General features: G+C 34.7%; 3 protein-coding genes across 3 annotated transcripts; all 3 read right to left on the bottom strand.

Moving 5' to 3' along the window:
- Positions 1-4474: 4474 nt before the first annotated feature.
- Positions 4475-4735, bottom strand: TRIADDRAFT_8973 (uncharacterized protein; the record flags this gene model as incomplete). The annotated part of the gene is made up of 1 exon (XM_002118020.1): positions 4475-4735. A coding segment is annotated over one exon (261 nt), but the record flags the coding sequence as incomplete, so codon positions are not given.
- Positions 4736-4756: 21 nt separating this feature from the next.
- TRIADDRAFT_6218 (uncharacterized protein) lies at positions 4757-5035 on the bottom strand (the record flags this gene model as incomplete). The annotated part of the gene is made up of 1 exon (XM_002118019.1): positions 4757-5035. A coding segment is annotated over one exon (279 nt), but the record flags the coding sequence as incomplete, so codon positions are not given.
- Positions 5036-7396: 2361 nt separating this feature from the next.
- Positions 7397-12133, bottom strand: TRIADDRAFT_3330 (uncharacterized protein; the record flags this gene model as incomplete). The annotated part of the gene is made up of 2 exons (XM_002118018.1): positions 7397-7941; positions 11884-12133. Coding segments are annotated over 2 exons (795 nt in total), but the record flags the coding sequence as incomplete, so codon positions are not given.
- Positions 12134-16403: the final 4270 nt, after the last annotated feature.

The following is a 16403-nucleotide window of genomic DNA, read 5'->3' as shown; positions in this document are numbered from 1 at the left end:
GCAGATATTTTTAAGAGTTCTACCTCAAGCGGCCGTAGGATAGTTAACANGCTTTTATATCTACGCAATACGATACAAACTAATGACTCATGTACGCTAATACGATTGGCTAAAGCATCTACAATCACGTGTTAAATATATTACAACGCCCGCCAATTTTCCAGAGAGGTAAAAGAAGAAAAAGCTATATACGATTCTTTAATGGCAGTAGCCATCCTTGCTTATCTTCATTATGTATAATTATAAATTCGCCGATCTTACCAGTTGTTCCTTTTATTTTTGACTAGTCAATCCTGTAATATTTCTGATACGTGCCAGGGAGATTAGTAAATAGGATAATAGTGATGTAGCTCCGTTAGCTAGATATTTTTAAGAGTTAATTTATTCTACCTCAAGCGGCCTTAGGATAGTTAACAGCTTTTATATCTACGCAATACGATACAAACTAAAGACTCATGTACGCTAATGCGATTGGCTAAAGCATCTACAATCACGTGTTATATATATGTTACAACGCCCGCCAATTTTAATGGCAGCAGCCATTCTTGATTATCTTCATTATGTATAATTATAAATTCGCCGATCTTACCAGTTGTTCCTTTTTATTTTTGACTAGTCAATCTACAGAACTATAAATTGCAAGCGTAGTAGATAATTTTATTGTCTGATTTTCACGTTAAGATAAATTATTTCTTGTATTACTTCACTAATTTATGATATTGCATGAGCATATATAAGTAATAGACTGTATTAACTATTATACCTACATTTTAGCCAGAAATAAATCGACGATCTTCAACGTATCGTTATGGTGATAATCATTAAAAATTAACTTTATCGATGCATAGTATGATTATAATCGAAACAGCAAACTGCTTAATCACCTGTTTCCGTTATCTAAGCCAATTATTATTCATGCCAGTTCATTAAAACTGACTTGTGTATCTCCCAATTAATATGATCCAAAAATTATCTAGTCAAGTTTCACACATCAAGGATAATTACTTTCAGTTTTCTACCGTCGTTACTTTAAAACGAGAACATCAACCGTCGATGGCTTAGGTTTTGTATATTTATTATTACGAATCTCTATAATTTCTTCGCCCTTTACCGCATTTAAGTTTGCTCACATCGCCTTATTACAATATGCATATGCATGATCTATTTTCAGCTATGAATAGCCTGAAGGATCTTTCCCTAATTATGACATAATAAACTATGCAGGCACTCTAATACAACATAGCATGCAGCAGCTATCTCAGGCTCTATCGAGTATCATTGTTACAAAAGACTTATAACAGAAACCACTGAACTAAACCCAGAAATCTAGGTTAAACACACTGCAATGCTGTAGAGACTAGAGACTAGTCTTCAACCGGCTAATGATACCCGCAGCAGGCGTACATTACATTACTGAATTGCTGAAAGGGTTGCATTAATTTAGTATCCGTTTTTCTAAGTTCGTATGAGGCAATAACATGGTATCTAGTACTATTTACAAGAAATATCTCATGTTAATGAGCAGAAATGGAATAGAGTCTAAGTTTATTTCGATTGCTAGCCTGAGGCATCAATTTTTCTGCTTTACTTTTTAGTAATGCAATGAAATAGTTATGCTCATCAATACTCATTTTAGCCAATAGAGCAACTCTTTCCACAAGACGTACGCTTTATAAATAATATAATGACTGAAAATAGACATCAGTCAGAATCTTGGGTATATGAGATAGACGTTACGAACTCATGCTTATTGTTAGATTAGCAGGTAGCTACCGAAATGGTTAGAGGGCGACTGGAAACGAAAACGCAAACAATTTTATTCAGCTAAAAGGAAGTGCTAAGGATGGCATTTATAAATAATTTCCCTAAACAAGTGAAGCCGATAGTAAATCATCTTGCTTTTTAGAAATTGAATAAGTGATCCAAATTTTTTTATTTACTATTTGTGGCGTTTTCCGCTAACTATCAGCAAGCTTTTGCAAATATTTTCAATGAAGCTTTAATTTCATACCATACCTATTACATTTAAAGTATTTCCTTGTAGCTGTTGATTAAGACATATGTCGTGCTTACGTGGGTTTTAATTACATTATACGATAATAATGATTAAATCATCTTAAATAATAAAATATAAATAAATAATAGATTATAGAGTCAAGTACAATAGCGTTATAGACGATTCGATAAGAACACCTGTTGTACTCTAATCACTTTCATGTCCGCTAAGATAGGATAATTAATTATTGCTAGTGTATCCTGTTATCATCCTAATTTATGCTTAACTGTAGCAAATCGTCTATTGAAAAGGATTATAATTGATTTTAAGCTTAGGCTAACACATTGAACTAATACAGTAATATATTCTGACCTATATCATATATCCTGGAGATATTTAACGCTTGCAACAACAAAGTTAATTAATATCCACGTCAAATGCTAGATCCTAATGTACAGTATCAGACATTAAATGAGCCTACAATTTCTATGTAATATACAAACGTTTTATTAAACAATTAGACTTTTCGTCATCTCGATTGCAGTATAGCTTACTCAGCTAGTCTAATACAACAGTAGCAGACTGCTCTATTTAGTTAATATTACTATTCAAGATATTTTAAAAGATTATCGTAATATCTACCATGTTACATTGTACATATTAACTGGATTATTGCACTACAAGTATAACTTGCTCAGCTATTCTACTACCACAGTATCAGACTGCTCTATATATTTAATAACACTATTCCAAGATACTTTATAAGATCATCGTATTACTCATCGTGCTAGAAAGCATATATATAAACTGGACCATATCGTCTATTTAAAAGTAATTGATTCAAAACCTAGGCTAGCATATCCAACGAATAAAACAACATATCTTGACTTATGTTATATCCTGTAGATATTTAACGCTAGCAACAACAAAGCTATTTGATATCCTCGTAGAATGCTAGATAGTAGTGTATCAGATACTAAGTGAGCCTTAGATGAAGTGTTTTTTGAAATCTATTTGGTAAAGTTAATCTGTTTCTAACATTATATCCATAGCAAGGATAATTACTCTAGAAGAATTGTCTATTACTAAAAGTTCAACAGATAGATTGATGACTTTATAATTTTTAAAACATTGATTGATTGATTGGAATTATGAGGCATTTAATCAATTCATTCCAACAAACTATTACAACATGCCATTTAAAATCGATCTACCTTACTTGTAATAAACTCTATCAATCTAAGTATCTATTGAGTTCTTGAATAATACTAATTGGGTTCACTTAATCACCCTCTACAGCTACTACATCATGTTACAATCGATAATATATTTTCTTATTTTCTACTGTTGGATACTATTTTCTTGAATAAGAATCGATTGAATTGGTACATTTCCTTCCACAGTGGTAATAGTAGTGAAATGATTTAACTTTGAATAAAAAAAATGGCATTTACAATGATTTTAGCTTTTACACGTTATTATTGGGTATTATTGGTTCCGTTATAGAAGTAGCCAGTGACCGGGGTGGATTTGCTACATCAAAATCTCTATTTATAAAATATTTGGGGGAATGTTAAGCAAAGCATAATGGTCCTGTGCAACAGTTGTTAACCTATTTCTGGCTGTAGTAAGCTTTCTAACCACTACTATTACTAATTGCCAAGAAATGCAAAAAAAGAAAGTGGAGATGGGAATGCCGTTCTTTCTTTCTGAACGTAGGATTGATACAAGTCTATTTTATATCATTTAGTCATTGCATTCAAGAAATTTAAAACGAGAATAACCATACACAAGTATAGTACATGATAAGCAGATTGACAAACTTCATTATCACATAAATGGATGCTTGTTACCGACAAAGGTTGGTAACAATATCCATCTTCAACGAAATACAAGCATTTGAATTTACTAATATCCATATATAAGTATAATGGATATGTTAAAAATATTTAAGGTAGTTGTTATTACATTATCATTGCACTTGCAATGATATCTATTCAAGTGATAATTTCAAGAAATAAACGTTAAGATTATTTCAATCTTTTCTCATCGCTTCATTAACTTTTTAACTTGAAATATTGGTTGATATTTACTTCCAACAGCAACGACTATGCTGAATTAAACATATTTAACCCAACCTTCAGTGTTTTCGTACATTTGAATTTTCTTCAATTCTTCTGGTGAGCTTACTATCCAAATATCGAATGGACTACCAGGGATATGAACATCCGACCATTTTATATCAATTTTATAATGGCCAATTTCCGTAGGATTATATCGGACATCGATTAAACGCTCCATTTCAGGATTACGTGACATATAAACTGCAAAGCCTCCTTTAGGTCCATAAATGCGCACTCTTAATATTCCTTCTCCAGCAGTGCGTGTATCGACAACAAAATTGCCATTGAATCCATCCAGAATATCGCTACAAAGTCCAGGTCCTTCTGCACTTACTTTACCCGCATTGGGTGGACGCGTAATACGAGATGTAAATGGACTACCTTGAATGGGCTGATCGTTATAGGAAACAAATACTTTATGTTTACCAGTTTCGTTGGGAAAATATTGAATGAGATAGCTACCATCCTTTTGATCGACAATCTCATAATCAGCATCGGTCTGTGGCCCAACTACCTGGACTTTTAATTTACCAGGACCAGCTTCGATCGTGTTGACTGTAAATTGGACAGGATCACCTAAATTACCTTCGCGTAAACCTTGGCCATAAGTCTGGATTTTATTAGCACCACCTTGTTCAACATTAATTTTAAATGGACTACCAGGTATATGATCATCAGCCCATCGAATATTTAATAAATAAGCGCCAGGTTTACTTGCGCGATAAGATAGTATAAAATTTCGATCTCCTTCTTCTTTCAAAGTGAGCTTAGGCTGTTCATGCACTCCATGCATATCGATCCTTAATTCACCTTGGCCAGCTTGACTAGTATCGACAGAAATGAAATTTTCTTGATTAGCAAGAGCATAAGATAGGCCTGAGCCATTAGCTTTGCATTGGCTAGCATCTGTTGGATAATCGACAGCAAATGGTTTTTTATCCACGATATTATAGCCAGCATACTTGACACTAAGATAATGGGTGCCAACATGTTTAGGATAGAATACTGCCATCCATACAGGGCCAACTTCGTCTAAGTTGTAATCGCATGGATTATGATAAGAATCTAGAATGATTACTTCTAGTTTACCTGAACCAGCTTCTTGCGTACGAATTGGAATAATTGTTTTACAGTTAATTACTTTACCGATCATTTCATCTAGGACAATTTTACTTGGATCGACGACTTTAAACATCAAAGGGCTACCAGGTATTTCTATCCCATGACTACGAAATTCAATCAGGTAATCATCACTTTTAGACGGACAAAACTGAATTCGATATTCATTTTTAGCTTCTTCATTGCCCACAATGGTTAATGGTGTACTTAATTGTGATAATTTAGCTACAGCGGTAAAATCTGTAGCAGTAAAATCTTCATCAGCGTATAAGACGATATTAATAACATCATTAGCCAGGTGAGGAGTATCTAAATTATTTTTGCATTCTACACGTAATGATTTGAAATTTAAAGCAGTAAATTCAAATGGTGAACCTTGTATATCCGATTGATCCCACTGCACTGTTGTTCGATATCGGCTGGGTTTTAACGATTTACCATTAAATTTAACGATATACTTTCCGTCTGAATTGTCATTGCTTATATCAGCTGGTAAGATTGTTTTATCATCCTCTAAATCCAATAGAGAGGCAGTTAAGGTAGCTCGGCCAGATTGGCTTGTATCGACGCTTAAGCATATATCATGATCGGTAAGAACTCGCTTGGAAGGCAATAGATCAAAGTAGCATTTCTTGGAATCAATAGGTTGATCAATTCGACATGTATACGGTACTTTAGAAATGGGAAAGCCACCATAAGAAATGTTAATATTATAATTGGATGTGGTTGTTGGAACAAAAGTGACGTAATAGCTCATTAATTCTTGATCGATTCTGACCGGAATAGATTGTTGATCTGCCTCGGAATAGACACTGACTACAAGATCGCCATCGCCTACCTCTTCAGGGACCTTAATGGTAAATTTACATGGAAGATTGATGTGCCCTTGATAAATTCCATCACCTTCTACCATAATCTTGTCTAAATTACAAACATTGGCTGTAAAAGGGCTACCAGTAATGGCTGCACGATCCCATTCCACTGCAATGGTATATAATCCAATCTTGGATGGGGTATATTGAATTTGATGTTCTCCATCGCGCTGTGATACGATATAATCGACCGATTTTCTATCAGGATCATGTACTTTTACTGCTAATTCTCCATGACCAACCGTATGGACAAGAAAGCAAGCAGATCGTCCAACACATGCTTGCGAAAGTCCATCTCCTGCTGCTGTAACTGATTTACTTTCTCCTCTCACGACGATGTTAAATGGACTGCCTGGCAAATGTTTATCCCGATAGCGGACTTCGATAGTCCAATCGCCAGCAATGGTTGGAAAGAAAGATGCGAAAACTTTACCCTTGCGATTGTCATTCAAGTTGACAGGAGCTTGTATTTTTTTGCAATAGGCATTGATGACTAGATTTCTACTATCTAAATCACTGGTTAAATTAACTATGAATTCAGCAAAATTGTTCTTTGAGCCTGCATTTACAATAGAAATTAAGAGAAGAGTAGTATGTTGCAATTAGTATGCTAGGTAGTTCTGAACTTTTATTGGTTCAATTTATACTACACCTTTAGAATATTGCTGAATAAGTTTAACCTTAATCACATCCTATCTAACGAAATAACTAACTGTTTAAATAGAATTAATAACTCTAATTTGTGCAATTTCAAGAATTACTATCAAGACTGTACAAAATCGAACGAAATAACTAGTGGCTGAAATGGATAATTTATATCATTTCAAGAATTGCTATCTAAACTGTACAAATTCCTTCATGAAGAAAAACAACAAGTGTGCTTACCTTTGACTATTCCAGGACCTTGAACAGTACATTCTCTCAAATAATCAACCATCGATTTACAATTACGAAACATGGTTAAATAGGTTAATAATGGGAATTCATCGACAGCATCGGCTTTAATTAAACTACTCGCTGCGAATAATGGCTTAATACCGAGTTTCTGTTCGGCTCCAGTAAGGGCTAAAAGATAACGGTGAGGACAGTTAAGATCAATATTTAAAATAGTGTTAGTAAGATGATTAGATAGAACTCGACAGCATCGCTTCAGAGCTTCCTTATACCTTATTTACGGCATAGTAAAGGTTACCATATCTGACGGTAAAGAATGCTAAAAACTTACCTAAATTAATTAACTGTTCCGGCACCGCTTCGGGTGGAGGTGGTCGAGCAGCTCCGGGATAGATTGCATTGACAAATTCATGTAGGACTTTGCCATCTTTCCAATCAGTTGAAAAGTTTCCAACGTTTAATTCTTCTGGAAGATGACTATTTACAAATTTTAATACTTCTTGATAGCCAGGCGATTCTTGTGTTGATGTAAAATAAGATAGATAGGTTAGCATGCTAAGATCATCTAATTCAGGGCTAATTAAATCTTCCGGGGATAAAACTTGTGGAACACCAAGTTTCTCTTCGGCAATATTCATGCCCAATCGAGCATTGTTTAATCGATTGCGAGAATCTAAGCTAGTCCATTGAGGACAGACACCTGGTTGAATATGATCGACAAGGGCGCATAGTGGAATTCCTGTATTCCAATCTTTATTTAAATTTCGGACACGACAAGCTGGCATGATGGATTGAATCCATGTCATCATTAACGATTTCGCCGATGCTTTATGCTTGTCGCTTGAATCGGTCTTGACTTTAATTTGGTAGGTTAAAATTAGTCTCCATATCAGGCCTAAAATTAGTTTCAAGTTGCCATTGACGATATCTTCGTTCCCTATTTGACAAATGAGTAAAAATGCATCGACATTAATTACGTTACTATATTATTATTAAGCAATAGTAATGATCAAAGCAAAGTTGTTAAACGAGTAGTTGGGATAAGTTTGTAAGAAAGAATAATCTATGCTTGAAGATCGATATAGAATCGATATGGAAGATAGTCAACGAGTGATGAATTTCCTACTCTCCATCTCGGTAAAAACACCTGTTATCCATGTAGAAAATTGCAACCTTGCCATCGTTCAATCGTGCTATCTAAATTTCAATATATCGATGACTTAGTTCTAGATCATGCTGTGATAGATATTGATCGACTTTCTATCCAACCTATTTGAATAATACGTCTACTATTACTATTTACTTGGCCTTCTTTTTGATATTCATTTGAATGGACGTCAAGCCGTGATCGATTTTTAACCCCAATTACTTACAACTCTATACCAATGTATTACTCAAAGTTAAATATCGATGTTGATTAGTTGATAATATTATAATTAGTGGACAATTAGCTTACAGAAGAGATTAAAAATGATGAGCTAAAATAAACAAGGAGAGAAAAATAAATATTAGGGTCTAAATCTGTTGAGTTAATGCCTAGTCTGATTAAATAGATCACACAGTGGAGAATTAAAGCGAGGATAAAAAATGTCCTGCTGCTACGCCTTGATCCCAAGTTGATCTCCATAACACCTGATGCTCGCGGCCCTCCATCTTATTCTCGTTCAAATATATATCGAATAATCACTCGTAGTATTACTAAAATCTTGCCAATTTCCTATCCACCCAATCACGATTGATCTACTAAAATGGACCCCTATAACTCCATCTATTCTAATGATCATCGGTTTCTATAATACAAGAGGCGAGCATTTCATGATTGACTCTAATTGAATTAAGGTGGTTCTGCTGGACGCCTTACAAGGAAGAAATGCAATGTTGATCCTATCTTGCCAACTCTGAGTTAATTAAACTGCGATTGATCTACTAAAATGATCATGTAAAACTTTATCCAATTCTAGTCATCGTCCTGCTGACTCTAACCTAATCATACAGTCATTGATCTACTATAATGATCATGTAAAACTTTATCCAATTTTAGTCATCGTTTTGCAGACTCTAATCTAACCATACAGTCATTGATCTAACGAAATGATGATGTAAAACTCGATCCAATTTGTGTTATCGTCTAGCCGACTCTAACTTAATCATACAGTCAATGATCTACTGAAATGATAATGTAAAACTTTCGTCTAGTTCTTGCCGATTCTAACCTAATCATACAGTTAATGATCTGCTTAAATGATGATGTAAAACTCCATCCAATTCTAGTCATCGTCTTGCCGACTCTAACCTAATCATACAGTCAATGATCTGCTAAAATGATGATGTAAAACTCCATCCAAATCTAGCCATCGTCTTACCGACTCTAACGTAATCATACAGTCCCGGATCTACTGAAATGATAATGTAAAAACTCCATCCAATTCTAGCCATCGTCTTGCCGACTGTAATCTAATCATACAGTCATGGATCTAACGAAATGATGATGTAAAACTCCATCCAATTCTATTAATCATGGGCCTGTATAAAAATCGAATGCCAGTATTTCATTACAGACTCTAATTTAATGACGGTAGTCCTATTAGACGTCTTTCATTTTATTCCAATCTTGCCCACTCTAGCTTAATGATAAAGTGATTGATCTGACAAAATGATCCTGTCAAACTTTATCCAAATCTAGTGATCATGGGTCTGTTTAAAAATCGAATGCAAATACCATATTTCATTATCGACTTTACTTTAATGACGGAAGTTCTATTAGACGTCTTACTAGGAATCAATTTTAATGTTGTTCCAATCTTGCCGACTCTAAACGAATCATCAGTTATCATGTAAACTCCATCATAAGTCGATCTTGAGGATAATGTCAATATTTCATCATATTCTCTACTCTCAGTGCTGTCATGGCGGTGAACGTTTAAGAAAAGGCAAATGGAACGTTTACTGAAAATGCTATAAAATCTAGACCATCGAAAGAGTCCATAATCCATGAAACCATGGCAGAAATTGCCATCAGGGTTCTATCTATCGTTTTTGCCGTTATATTGTGAGTATTTCATGGTGTTCTATCGTTCATTTCAAGACACTCCTTCTACTGAGCCAATCCAGCGTTGGTCATCAATTCTTGACTTAAAAACTTAATCGTTAATCCGATAAGTAATGCCATAAGCCTCCATCGATCTTTTTCATCGTTGGTCTATCAACAGCCTTGCGTGGGTACTTAAACCAATTCTCAATCCTTTAGCGAGTAGTGCTGTTATGATAGGTCGGTATTTGGGTAAGCAACAACTCCAATGATATTAAACTATCGCTCATTCTGAATCAATCTTGTGTTGATGGAATCGATCGATTTTTGCATACAAGCTGTCAAGGCATAATTAAACTCATCATGGTCTGCTTATAACTAAAGACTATCTTTAGGCACCGTAGCAGTTTAAACGAATACGATGGATAAAAATTGGGAGAAAGATCCAATTCAATTTAGAGCTCTTACTAATTTAAAATGAAATCCTAAGCTATCCCTTCTTGTACAAAGCAAGATGGTATCATCTTGACGCATCTATTCCTTGCTATAACGATAAAAGCAATCTTTCTCGATTTCTATTTCATATTGATTAGTGTATCTGTCTAGGATCCTTTCAGGAACATGGATGCAATAGCTATAAGCAGGGACATGTAGGACAATTTTTCCAACTCTTTCAAGCCTTTGCTACAACGCTCTAGTCTTCTACTTCATCAAAGTAATCAATCTCAGTAGAAGGTTTGAACATAAAATGGCGCTAATTAGTCCTAGCCTAATATTTCTGTGCGAAAGAGGAGAGTACTTCATTGAATATTGATGCATGGATCTGTCTAGGGTGCTTTCATCAACCTGGATGGAATAGCGAGAACCAAGATTTGGACGAGAATTTCTTCGAATCTTACAAGTGCCTACTGCAGTGCACAACGCTATCCAGCTGTCGTTCATTTTCCAACTAATAGTAATCTCCCTCCATGATTTCAACACAAAATGGTGCTAATCACTCATCGTCGAACACTTTAAGCCTGCAATCGGTTGGAATTGAGTAAAGTAAAATGGCTACGAAGATATATATCGTCTAATGTTGGCAAACTCAAGTTTAAACTTTTGGATATGATGTTGTAACGATAATTAATTAAGTAATGATGCTCGAGAAATTAGTTTACAGTCTCGTTTTTTTTTCAACATCATGAATGAGATGACTTGAATGAGACGATCAAATGTGCACCAGTTTAGCAGTAACCCTGACCCTTTTCTCGCTCTCTTTTACTGTAAAATAGGATGGTAGTCGATTGCAATTTACCAGTAGGATCAGAATAGTTAATTTGCCCGACTAGACAGCATTAATAGCTGAAGAAGTGAACTTTTACAAACTCTACGCTCACGGTAGTCCATGGCTTCCTACATTCATATCGAGGTCATTTTTCTCTTGTAGTCTATCGCTAAAGGTACAATCATTTTTTGCCTATTGCATGAGAATCTTATAAATATTAAACTAAAAGCATCGATGTTAATCCATTCGATCTTGAAGTCAAGGTATGAAGAAATAAATCATTGTCCAATTTAAATCAGTTTTATAGGATATTAAGTGGAAAAGAGGGGGAAAAAAAAAAAAATGGAACGATGGATCGATTCAATTTCAAATCGACTAGTCAATAAAACAGGGGTAAAATTGAAATATGCCGAGTCCTCAATCGATTTAACCTTCAATCAAGTCCTCCATCATGAGCTCCATGATGTCAAAAAGGAAAGAGTTTGAGATTGAACTATCTTAATCATAGTATGGCGTCTCTGTTTGCAGAGGAAATGAAAATTTCTATCCGATGTCATCGATAGCAACAAGATAAAACTACTTACCGATATTGACTAATTGGACTGTATCGTTAGCGATGGCTTTCAACGCTTTAGCCACATTTTCCAATTTTTGAGGCTTGTTCTTGACTTTACGATGATATCGACCAACTTTACGACCGGATAACGTTTCAACTAATTTAATTAGAACTATTCCATCTTCTAAATCCTTGGCTAAATCTTGGACCGTGGTACCGGACTCTTTTAAGTTATCATTACACCAATTGGTAAAGGTTTTCTGTTGAATTTTAGCCCATTTTTGCGCTTGTTCTGCCATGGTTGTAGAAAAACGTAAAGCAGCATCATTAGATGTATGACTATCCAAGGACGGTGTCGATTTTTCTTCATCGGATAGTGTTATTGCTTCTGATGAATCACCGATGGAAGATAGCCGATCGTCCATTTTCTCTTTGCCTTGTTCCTCCATGGTACTATCAACAACAGGATCAATTTCAGCTTGTCCGATAGGAAAGTTATCTCACTAGCACTCGCGCTAGGCCAACGGATAATTAGATCAATTAATGACCCACTGATTCAACAATTGCAAATCAAAAAAGAAAAAAGGAAAGAAAAAAAATTCAGGTGGATAGCAATTGCAACTTGCTGGACATTCACAATTTAAAAACAGTTTATTGTATAGCGTGTTTGCTTGCTTTTCCTTGATAAAATAATTTCTGTATAAAGTAATTAATGCTGACAATTAAGATATGCATCGAATGGGATCCAATAACGAAATGCCATTCCTCGTTAACCAAGTCAATTTATTCCTACTTACATCCAACTTCAATTGGCTAATAGAATGATGAAAATGGAGATTGGATTAGCAATTGGATCTTTCCAACAAGGACGACGTGTAATCCTGCAATTTTGGAGTGGGTTCTTGACCCAATTTTAATCTCCAATCGACCTATCTACCGATATCACGATGACAAGGATTCGATCGATTCGATCTGCTAAATTGAATAAGGATGAAGTTGTTTTCCTATGGAGAAAAGGATAAAATGAGAAAACGATCATGAAATGCTGAACAACAAGCCTTGAGAAAGAAAATGGCCTTGCAACACCGAAGCTGCATGGAGGCTAGCTAATAGACTTAAACTACCTAGAAGAATCATCAATTCATGCGCATCCTCCAGTAATATCCTAGGAAGGTAAGGACTATCTTCAATCAGTGCCGATCGAATAGTCTAACTAATATCAAGACTAGTTGTGATATGATTTCAGTAAGAAATGGCTATGCCAATCGGCATGGCAATTCAAATGGCGTCGTAAACTAGTCATTCAATATTGTTATTGTCTAGGACGCTTACAATCACTCCCATATTGCTGGATATCCATTGATTTAATATGCACATAAATTATCGCCATGGAGACCTACTATGGATTTGCATGGCATTGGATCATGTCATGGAAGCTTGGTCAATCAATCGAGAATGCTTTTACTCATTGGTAAGGTTAGCAATGGGAAGATGTCCAATAAACAAGATGGTAAAGTAAATCTTGATATACAAGTGATTATCACTTTCCAACATTCCAATTTGGTTAGCCATTTTGCAACGTTTCTGTCTAATTATTTGCTATAGAGCGATAGAGCAAGGCACGTATTAGGAAGCACAGTATAGCGTTGCATTAATCTTCAATAGCTTCATAATCGCTCTAATGCTTTTTGAGGAAAGTAATGCTTGCACATAGGTAGGTTTAAGATACTTATAGAGTGAGGTATGTATTAGGAAATACAGTATAGCGTTGAATTAATCTTCAAGAGCTTCATAATTGCCTCTATGCTTTTTGAGGAAAGTAATGCTTGCACATAGGTAGGTTTAAAGTACTTATAGAGCGAGACACGTATTAGAAAACACAGTATAGCACTGAATTAATCTTCAATAGCTTCATAATCGCCCTAATGCTTTTTGGGGAAGGTAAAGCTAGCACATAGGTAGGTTTAAGATACTTATAGAGCGAGGTATGTATGAGGAAACACAGTATAGCGTTGAATTAATCTTCAAGAGCTTCATAATTGCCTCTATGCTTTTGAGGAAAGTAATGCTAGCACATAGGTAGGCTTAAGATACTTATAGAGCGAGGTATGTATGAGGAAACACAGTATAGCGTTGAATTAATCTTCAAGAGCTTCATAATTGCCTCCATGCTTTTTGAGGAAAGTAATGCTAGCACATAGGTAGATTTAAAATACTTCTAGAGCGATAGAGCGAGGTACGTATTAGAAAACACAGTATAGCATTGAATTAATCTTCAATAGCTTCATAATTGCCTCTATGCTTTTTGAGGAAAGTAATGCTAGCACATAGGTAGGTAGGTTTAAAGTACTTATAGAGCGAGACACGTATTAGGAAATACGGTATAGCATCGAATTAATCTTCTATAGCTTCATAATTGCCTCTATACTTTTTGGGAAAAGTAATGCTAGCACATAGGTAGCTTTAAGATACTTATAGAGCGAGGTACGTATTAGGAAACACAGTATAGCGTTGAATTAACCTTCAATAGCTTCATAATTGCCTCTATGCTTTTGAGGAAAGTAATGCTAGCACATAGGTAGGTTTAAAATACTTAAATATCATATACTATACGCGATATGACGCGGCATTTTAAGGAGAAATCCTTATGTGCTTAAGCTATCGGAATTTTCATTTCTAATGGTTAGCTATCTCGACATCTAATTCTAGAATTTGAGGAAAAATGACCTATTGAACAACATCGCATATTCATTTAACCGACCTTAAATTGCTTTACCATTTACCTTCTTGCTTTTCAAGCAAAAACAAGGATAAATGGTTGTAAATTGATCCCATTTGTGATACTTTGTCTACATGGGCTGTTATAATACTGTAAATTTTTATATTAATACCGGGTATGTGTGATACTGCACATTGTTTCCTTAAGGATTTTTAAATTTGTTATTATAGCTTTGTCAGATTGTCAGCCATTTTATATCAATATTTAGTTATAGAATAGGTCGAGAATCATGTTTAAGAAAACGCAGCATACTATCGGAATGGAGTTTAATATCCGCCTTCATATATGAATGAAATAGTAAGATATACGGCTTTAGAATTTTGCTCTAATATCTAGTTATAGAACAGGTCGAGAATCACGTTTAAGAAAACACAGCATGCTATCGGAATGGAGTTTAATATCCGCCTTCATATATGAATGAAATAGTAAGATATACGGCTTTAGAATTTTGCACTAATATCTAGTTATAGAATAGGTCGAGAATCACGTTTAAGAAAACACAGCATGCTATCGGAATGGAGTTTAATATCCGCCTTTGTATATGAGGGAAATAGTAACATATACGACTTTAGAATTTTGCACTAATATCTAGTTATAGAATAGGTCGAGAATCACGTTTAAGAAAACACAGCATGCTATCGGAATGGAGTTTAATATCCGCCTTTGTATATGAGGGAAACGGTAACATATACGGCTTCAGACTAAATACAAATAACGTCTACTTTGTACTTGAGAGTAAATTGACGTTTACGTTATTATCATTTCCATTCTGAGATTGTTAATAATCCTTTTAAGTCAATGTCGAATTTTATAACCTATATGAAAGAATCAGGTGTGCGAGGGGACTGTAGCACAAATTATCAACGAGTTAAAATAGTTGGATAAAGGAAAAAAATTAAAATCGAACAAATGGTTATCAATGATATATTAAAGTTTTCGCCCAGAAAGACATAAAATGATCAAGTCTTATTAAACAGTAGTATATCTGTTTGATATTATTCTATGTGCAGATATAAAATAAAGCTAATAACTACAATAATGTTGAATTACTTTGTCAGATGTCTGTCCAAGAGTCAAGTACACTATAGGCTAGAATATCATTATGCATTATGTCTAAATAAAGATTCAATATATTTGTAGCCTAAGAGAAAAGAACTATAAATCTTTCAGTCTTTCAATAGTATCGCGATTGTATTCTGACAGTTGACTTTCTATGAATCTATATACATACACATAGGCCGTTAGCATAGGTCATTCTGTAAAATAATCACAGCCTTTTCTTAGCCATTCTCCAAGCATATTAAGTGTAATGTTCTTATTGTAATAGGTTGGGGAGTTGTCTATCAGTTAGTTTATTCCTTTGATTTATGTTAGTCTATTTTAGAAAAATGAAATCATTAGGCATGAAATATGAAACAATCAAGGCGACCATTGAGTAAATAATAGTCTAAAGATAAATAACAGGGTAATATGATGTGGTTAAAAGATAGAGAAGACCTGGACCCCCGCGAAAATAATAATATAAAAAAAATCATTTAAAGAAAAAAAAAGAGCCGTCGGCTTAGAAATGTTTTATATATTTCTTTGGCATATATGCTGACGCGCGCGAGAAGAAATGTAATAACAACTCTTTTGAGCCGACGATTTTATTTTTGAATTCTCTTAGTTAGTTATTATATACGAGATTCGCGATTGGTCCAGGTCTTCTCTATCTCTAATAAATCTAAATAATCTGTGAAGTTTATAGTCTATGTGGAACATACATTATA

The sequence above is a fragment of the Trichoplax adhaerens genome, genomic scaffold (genome assembly GCF_000150275.1).
Source record: "Trichoplax adhaerens TRIADscaffold_35 genomic scaffold, whole genome shotgun sequence".
Lineage (NCBI taxonomy): Eukaryota > Metazoa > Placozoa > Uniplacotomia > Trichoplacea > Trichoplacidae > Trichoplax > Trichoplax adhaerens.
The sequence above is the reverse complement of the archived record's forward strand: the minus strand, read 5'-3'. Positions and strand labels throughout refer to the sequence as shown.